This window comes from Grammomys surdaster, unplaced genomic scaffold (genome assembly GCF_004785775.1).
Source record: "Grammomys surdaster isolate TR1022 unplaced genomic scaffold, NIH_TR_1.0 125742, whole genome shotgun sequence".
Lineage (NCBI taxonomy): Eukaryota > Metazoa > Chordata > Mammalia > Rodentia > Muridae > Grammomys > Grammomys surdaster.
Window position 1 is genome coordinate 398,838 of NW_021620574.1, and position 8,562 is coordinate 407,399.

The following is an 8,562-nucleotide window of genomic DNA, read 5'->3' on the forward strand; positions in this document are numbered from 1 at the left end:
AGCACACATGTACATATAGAGAGAGCACACATGCACATAGAGCACACATGTACATAGAATACACATGTATACATAGAGCACACATATACTTAGAGAGAGTACACACATGTATATAGAGAGCACACATACAAATAGAGAGCACACATGTACATAGAGAGAGATCTCACATGTACATAGAGAGCACACATGCACACAGAGTACACATGTACATAGAGAGTACACATGTATACACAGAGCGCACATGTATTTAGAGATCATACATGTACATAGAGAGTACACATGTACATAGAGCACACATGCACATAGAGTATACATGTACATAGAGTACACATGTACACAGAGTACACATGTATAAACCACACATGTACATAGAGAGAGAGAGGACACACACAGAGAGCACACATGTACATAGAGAGAACACACATGCACATATATAGAGAGAGCACACATATACATATAGAGCACACATATGAAGTAAAGGAGTTAGCTGGACATGATGAGAGAAAGAGAGAGCTGCTACATTAGAAAAGGATGTGAAGAGAAGAAGGGGTCCCCTGGACATGACGGTGCGTTCCTGTAACTACATTATTTGGTAGTAGAGGCAGTTGGGTCAGTACCCAAGGCTGCCCTCTGCTACGCAGTAAGCTCAAGGCCAGCCAGTCTTGATTTTAGAATCCCTTAGGGCCTAGGAGGTGGTGAGGCTCATCTTCCAGTGTATCTGTGAGGCATTTCCAGAAAGAATCCACTGAGGAGGAAAGACTCGCCCCTCTGTGGTGGCTTCACCACAAGTGGGATTGCCCACAGAGCACCCTGAGTTCCTCTCTGCCTGCTTTCTGGCTCATCACAATGGGAGCTCCATTATTCTGCCACCCTTCCTGGCTGTGATGGACAGAACCTTCTAGAACCATGAACAAAAAAAGGCCATATATTTTTTTCCTGTCAGGTATTTTGGTCACGATCTCAGAAAGTAACCAACTAGAACAATCTCTGGGACAAGAGACACAAAATCTCAAGGAACATCTGCCTTATGTCTACAGCCAGCTTCTGACCCAAGACAGACTTGGTGAAACCTGCATGGTTTTTCCAGTTAGAAAGACTCAAGAAAGTTCAGCTTTTTTCTCCTCTCCCCTCCTCTCCCCTCCTCTCCCCTTCTCTCCCCTCCTCTCCCCTCCTCTCCCTTCCTTTCCTCTCTCTTTCCCTCCCCTCCTTTCCCTTTCCCTCCTCTCCCCTCCCCTCCCTTCTCTCCTCTCTGTTTTAAGACAGGGTCTCATGTAACTGTTCACAGATTCACTGTGTAGCTAAGGCTAGCCTTGAACTCCTGATCTTCCTGCCTCCACCTCCTCAGATCTGGAATTACAGGACTGCATCACTATTGCCACTTTACACAGTGCTGGAGATGGAACCCCGGGCTGCATGTGTGGCAGGCAATCATTCTGCTCGCCCTGCCTGTTTCTCATCCCTATGGTTTTCCCTTGTCCAGAAGGTTGAATGAAGTATAATTCACGTGAGACTCATCTGGGTCACAGCATCAATCATTAGTCTGTGTAGTGAGTGGTGTTGGAACATTGTATATCAGATTGTGTATGTTTACTCAAGGGATAAAGGACGTTTGTATTGTTTCTAGCTTTTAGCAACTATGTATAAAACTGGTAGAAGCTCAAATGAAGGTCTGGGGATGAGTAAGCATGAGTGCTGGTCTGCTGTTATAAGCACATGTTATTTCTAAACCTTTATAATTTCACAGTGGCTGTGTCTCCCTTTGTGTGTATATGCACATAGCAGAGCTACTCCTCGCCTCCACATGAAAGTTTCTGCGTTCTTGTGACATTTCTGGTTCCTTTTCAGTAATACGAGTTTATCTGATCAGTGATTAAACTGGCCAGAGCCAAAATAATTGATACTGAATTTCATTTCATGCTCAAGGGGTCCCCCTCTCTTCTGGCCTTGGTCTGCAGTCAGGGGAGGAAATGGACAGTTTGTGTTCTGTCATGGCCCAGGGCTTCTGTTCCTAAGTCTTCCAGATCCCCATCATGGTCCGTGATTCCTTGTAAGGGAGTTAGAGAGCACTGGGAAGGACTGGGCACAAAGGAAACATTCAAACTGAATGTTGAAAAAAATCAGCATTACCTTTTAGATGAAGTAGTATGGGTTTTTGTTTGTTTGTTCTTTTAAAAGTCTTATGTGGGCTGGAGAGATGTCTCAGGAGTGAAGGACATGTACTTACAGAGGATCCAAGTTCAGTTCCAAATTCCCATGTTAGATAGGTCACAACCACCTGTAAGTCTAGCACCAGTGGACAGCGCCCTCTTCTGGCCTCCATGGGCATTCACACCCACCTGCACATAACCATACAGACACATACATATAAATAAAAGATTATAGAAGTGCCTTTTGGCCTTGTGGTGGGGTGCTTGTGTCTAGAATACTCAAGGCCTTGAGTTAGATCCCCAGGACCACAGGAAGAGAAAATGCTTGATATGGGTGTAAAGGTTGTGGTGGTTTGAATGATAAATGTCCCCGAAAAACTAGGGGTAAAGGGAAAAAAATCACACCATGCAATAGACCTCATGTAAGAGATATGGGAGGGGAGATGTGAAAGATGGCCTCCGAGTGAGGATGAGAGAGAGAGAGAGAGAGAGAGAGAGAGAGAGAGAGAGAGAGAGAGACAGTGAGGAGTGAGGAGTGAGGAAAGGGACCGGAAGAAGAAAAGAGTAGTAGGCTGGCTGTGATGGTGTGAGCTTTATGGGGTCATGGAGCATGCACATAGGAAAATCCTCTACACAGTGATGATGGAGAAGTATCAACGTTTGTCTTTAGAGATGATGACTGAAGGCGGGGTGGGAGATGGAGGAGCACCTGGTTCTGGATGTGGGAGGTTCTTAGTTGACTGACATTTGAACATTAGAACAGTCGGTGGTGCTTTGGGGACAGGTTTAGGAGGTACAGCCATGCTGGAGGAAGTGTTTCAGTGGGGTGGGCTTAGAGGGCTTACAGCCTCACCTAACTTCCAGCCGTGGCTATCTGCTCCACGCTTGTAGTAAAAGATGTGATCACTCTGCTTCCTGCTCCTGAACACTGCTGCCTCCTGCTGCCAAGTCTCTGCCTTGATGGTCTCTTAGCCCTCTGGAACCACAAACCCTTTTATAAGTAAACTCTAACTTTAAAAAAAAAAAAAAAGTGCCTCAGAGCCGGGCAGTGGTGGTGCCGGCCTTTAGTCCCAGCACTTGAGAGGCAGATGGATCTCTGAGTTCAGGGTCAGCCTGGTCTACAGAGTGAGTTCCAAGACAACCAGAGCTACATAAAGAAACTCTGTTTCAAAAAACAATGTATCTGTTTTTGGTTTTTATCCATAGTGTTTTTTAAAAATCACGGATACATTAAAGTAATTAGTTCAGAGGGAGCTGGGACTGGAGAGGTACCTGCTGTGAAGAGCCTGATCTTGTTTGTTTTGTTTTTTGTTGTTTTTGTTCTGAGAAATGTGTAAAACTTTGGAAATTTGAACCAAAAAGCAACTGAACACTTTAAACACTTAAAGCTTAAAGGGCCTTTCTGATAGGACCTTGGAAGACAGTAGCAATGAGAGCCACGTGAACTATGGAGGCCCAGCTTAAGGGAATTCAGAGGGCTACTGGGAAAGAGGCCATTCTCCTGCATTTTGACAAAGAACCTAGGAGCCTTCGGCCCTTGGCCTGAGAACTGGCCTGAGGTTAAATTAAAAAGCAGCGGGCTGGGCAAGTGGCAGCTCATGCCTTTAATCCCAGTTGAACTTGACCATGTTGCCCATGTGTGCTGGCTTTAGAAGCATAAAGACAGACAAGGGAAGGGGTCATGTACAAGTTACTAACACGTATTCTTCTTCATTAGTTTTTGTTTATTTTGAGACAGGTCTCCAAACACCTCAAAACCCTAACAGTAATCATAGTTGCTTTAACTCTGTGTCTGAGCTGGGTCTGGTATCACGCACAAGCATTCAGGCTCAGAGGGTCACAAGCTCCAAGACCACACACAATGAGACCCAGCAGTTGGGGAGAAAGGAGAGGAGGGGAAGGAAAGGAGGAGAGGGGAGGGAAGGGGATGGAGAAGAAGAGGGGAGGCATGGAAGAAAGGAGAGGGGGGCCAGCATTACGGTGGCACATACCTATGATGCTACCCTTTAGGTCAATGGTTCTCAACCTTCCTAACGCTGTGACCTTTTAGTATAGTACCTACCACGTGTTGTGCTGACCCCCAACCATAAAATTAGTTCATTGCTATTTCAGAATTTTGCTGCTGTTATGAATTGAAACATAAATATCTGGTATGTGACGCCTGTGAAAATATCATTCTACCCCCTAAAAGGGTCAGAACCCACAGGCTGAGAAACACTGCATTAGTAGCCGAAGTTGTCCGTGGCACTGTGGTGGCGAGGCGAGCAATGAGAGACGGCGCTCTGCGGTCCTGTAATTTGTCTCTTTGTTCAGCCTGCGCCCCAACTGCGAGCTCCACCGTTTCCCCAGCTCAGGAGAGCCACGGTTTGATCCGACCTCTCTCAGGCAGGCCATGCCTTGGTAGAACAGCTCTTCTGATGGCAGGCCTGTTAAGACCAGTGTTCTGAAGTGTTTTAAATGGTTGCTTTTACCCTTGCCAGAGCCTGGAGACAGAAGGAAGCTTCCTGTGGGCCCTGCAGCTTCTGTCTCTCAATCACTGGGAGCCTCCGGCAGTTCCACAGTTACACTGGGTTCTTTCCCCCTCGAAGCCCCAGTGCCCACTGGGAATGCTGTCCCTGGGTTTTTGCTCTGTTAAGTTGTGACTTTTGGTATCTGCCTTTCCATCTCTCCTGTGACCGCCTCAATTCTCTGTCAGATCGTTATCGGTATTTTTAGTGTTTCAGGTTTTTACTTGTTAGAAGGGAGTGGTCACTTTTATTTGTGTGTGTTGTGTGTGTGTGTGTGTGTAATTTTAAAGCAGGCTTGGAGCGATCTTACTTCTCTTTTGTTTTCTCATTTCATTTTACCTGCATGTACGTCTGGATGAGTGTGGTGTCAGATCTTGGAGTTACAGGTAGTAGTGAGCTGCCACATGGGTGCTGGGATTTGAACCTGGCTCCTCTGGAAGAGCAATCAGTGCCCTTAACCACTGAGCCATCTTTCCTCCCCAAACAATCACTTCTTATGCTTGCACACACAGACAGACATGCACACATACTTTTCAGCTGCTAAACAGGCTCATAAAAGGCACATTTTAATGAAAAAAAAAAGCCATATTTATCAAGTCAGAACTATTCAGTCTCCATTGAGATTGCTGACTGAGCCACATGTTGCCACACTAGGATGCTGGTGGAAACTCTCAGTTAGCAGTGTTGTGCCTCAAATACACCTTATTGGTTACAGCACAAAGCAATGGGACATTTTTAAAGCTGCTTTTGTTTTACTAAACATAAATCTTTGACAATTTTCTACGTTAATAAATGAAGGACTGGAAAGATAGCTCAGTAGATAAAGGCTCTTGCTAAACACATTGACTGACTGAGTTCCGTCCCCAAGTCTCACAGGGAGGAAAGAGAACCAACTCCCCAATTGTCCTCTGGCCTCCATGTGAACACCATGGGCATTCTCTCTCTCTCACACTGATTTTTTTTGAAGACAAGGTTTCTTTTTTCTTTCTTTCTTTCTTTCTTTCTTTCTTTCTTTCTTTCTTTCTTTCTTTCTTTTTTTGGTTTTTCAAGACAGGGTTTCTCTGTGTAGCCCTGGCTGTCCTGGAACTCACTCTGTAGACCAGGCTGGCCTCAAACTCAGAAATCCACCTGCCTCTGCCTCCCAAGTGCAAAGACAAGGTTTCTTTGTGTATTCCTGGCTGTACTGGAACTCTGTAGACCAGACTGACCTCAAACCCAGGCCTCTGCCTCCCAAGTGCTGGGACTGAAGATGTGTGTCACCAACACCCAGCTCATAATTTAAAAATTAAAAATGGACACACACCGTCATAATATTGGTTATATGACTTCTACTGCACAGATATGTTAGTTACTGTGCCATCAATTCCAACAGACACTGAGGCATTTTCTAACACTGCAAGTTATTCCGCACCAAATACCCTGTAACTTCTGAATAGCTGTGAGATTGTTTCCCTGGGGCAATGTCATTGAAGAGAACAGTTTCTTTCCGATGGAAGCTTTGGAAAATGGAGGCAGGTCCTTTCTCTGAAGTGCTGAGTGTTCTGGAGGCTTCAGCCATGTTCTAGCCTTAGGTTAATGACGTCTGCAATAAATGATACGCTAGTGTCAGGCCTCGATCCTCCTGAGAAGTCGGCCTCCTTAAAGTGACTTTAAAGGCTATGGGTTCTGTCTTGTTTTCCCTGGTTTATCTTGGGGGCTCTACACACATTTTCTGTACCACACATCACACATCTGCATTCCTACAAATGCGTGTTTAGGACCAGACTTTTATTTTGATATTTTATTGTAACACGATTAATTATGTTGTCTCATTCCCAGGTCTAAGAAGATCCACAAGTGGCCACAAAACTAAAGACAAGCATGTAGAAAGTAGAAAGCAAATTTCAATGTTTCAGTAAAATGCCTTTCTTTTTTTTGTCTTTTGTGGATATAAATTGCTATATTTGCTCTTTGCTTTCTGTGCTGCCTGTAGATCTTAAGAACGTCGTCGCCAGGCGGTGGTGGCGCACACCATTAATCCCAGCACTTGGGAGGCAGAGGCAGGCAGATTTCTGAGTTCGAGGCCAGCCTGGTCTACAGAGTTCCAGGACAGCCAGGGCTACACAGAGAAACCCTGTCTCCAAAAACAAAAAACAAAAAACAAACAAACAAAAAAAAAGAACGTCGTTGGAAGCCAGACACGGTGCATAAGCCTGTAATCTTAGTACTTTAGAGGGAACAGCAAGAGGGCCAGGAGTTCAAGATCATTCTTTTCTACCTTAGTGCCTATGTGGACAGGATGGGGCTGGAGAGGTGGCTCAGTGGTTAGGAGCATTTGATACTGTTGCAGAGGAGCCTATGCAGTTGTCAGCTCTGATGGGAAGGGGGTGTGTAACTCACAAGCACACCCACCCATAGCTCCAGTTCCAGGGAATTCACTAACTTCTTGTGACCTCCACCAGCACCATACATTCCTGTGCTACACATACATTCATTCAGGCAAAAAAAAAATGCCCATAAAAGAATGTTTTTTTTTTTAAATTTAAGAATTTGGCTCAGCGGGAGATCATTTGCCTGGCCAAACATTTAAAAAATGAGAAGGAAGAAGATTGGAGGTGTAGCTCAGTTGGCAGAGCGCTTGCTCGGCATGCACAAGGCTCCGAGCTCAGTCTCCAGAACCATAGAAAACCAGGCAAGGCTGTACCCTCCTGTAATCCCAGCATTCGTGAGGCAGAGACAGGACAATCATCAGACCTCTAGAGTCATCCTTGGTACATACCAAGTTTAAGGCCAGCCTATGCTACATCAGAACCTGGTGGTGGGAGTATGGTGGGGTGAGTGGGGGTAGGAGCGTGGGAGTGGGGTGGGGGGTGGGGGGGTAGCTGGAGCCACAGCTCAGTGGTTCAAAGTGCTATTTGTTCCATCTGTTTGCTTAGAGCTAGTCAGTACCCACAGGATGACTCACACCAACCTATAACTCTGGACCCCAAATTCCAGGGGACCTGAAAACCGGTGGTTTTCTTGGGCACTTACATGGTGCTTGTAGGCATACAGGCAAAATACTCATACAGCCAAAAATAAATATTAAAAACTTAAGAGGAAAAAAAGATTTCTGTTTGACATCACTGGAAATAGCTCTGTCAAACTCTGGGATAGGCTGAGCCATGGAAGGGTAGTCTTACAGGCCCCTGACGTGAAGGGAGGGTCAGCGCCCCCCCCATCCATGCCTAAACATGCAAGGGCAGGGTAGGTGGTCCAGTGGGTAAGAGTGTTTGCCATGAAAGCAAGAGGACCTGAGTTCAAATCCCCAGCACTCACAAGGATGTCAGGCATGGCTGTGAATGACTGTAACCCAGAACTGGGCAGGGGTATGGAGGGGGGCTCCCAGGAGCTTACTGCTCAGCCAAACACTGAGAGACATTGACTCGAAAATAAGATAGTGACCGCTATCTGGTCTCCACGTGTGAACACACAGGTACGTGTGTTGGCACACACATGTGTCCCTATAACACACACATACACATACCCCCACACACACCCCATATGCACACATATACACACACACAGTATATATACACATTCCATGCACATGCACCCCATACACACACATACCATATACATACATACTCCATACACACACACCCCATACTCACACATATACACACACACCATATACACACACACCCCATACACACACCCCATATGCACACACATATACATTTACCATACACACACTATATATATATATATATATATATATATATATATATATATATATGCACCACACACACATATCATACACACACCCCATACATACACACACCACACACACCCCCTACATACATACCATATACACATACACCATATATACATACATACCATACACATACCACACACATCACACACACACACCATACACAGCACACACA

At 45.4% G+C, this 8,562-nt stretch overlaps 1 protein-coding gene across 3 annotated transcripts in view; it reads left to right on the forward strand.

The window, feature by feature from the left end:
• Positions 1–6,606, forward strand: part of Fam186a (family with sequence similarity 186 member A) — a 14,697-nt gene extending 8,091 nt beyond the window's left edge. For 2 of the 3 annotated variants that reach the window (XM_028788303.1, XM_028788305.1), the window contains exon 4: positions 6,473–6,606. In XM_028788303.1, the coding sequence (XP_028644136.1) occupies positions 6,473–6,506 (34 nt within the window). In that variant the 3' untranslated portion in view covers positions 6,507–6,606. Of the gene's footprint in view, positions 1–943; positions 1,173–6,472 lie in introns of those variants that run through there. The other variant, XM_028788304.1, reaches the window with a different exon arrangement.
• Positions 6,607–8,562: the final 1,956 nt, after the last annotated feature.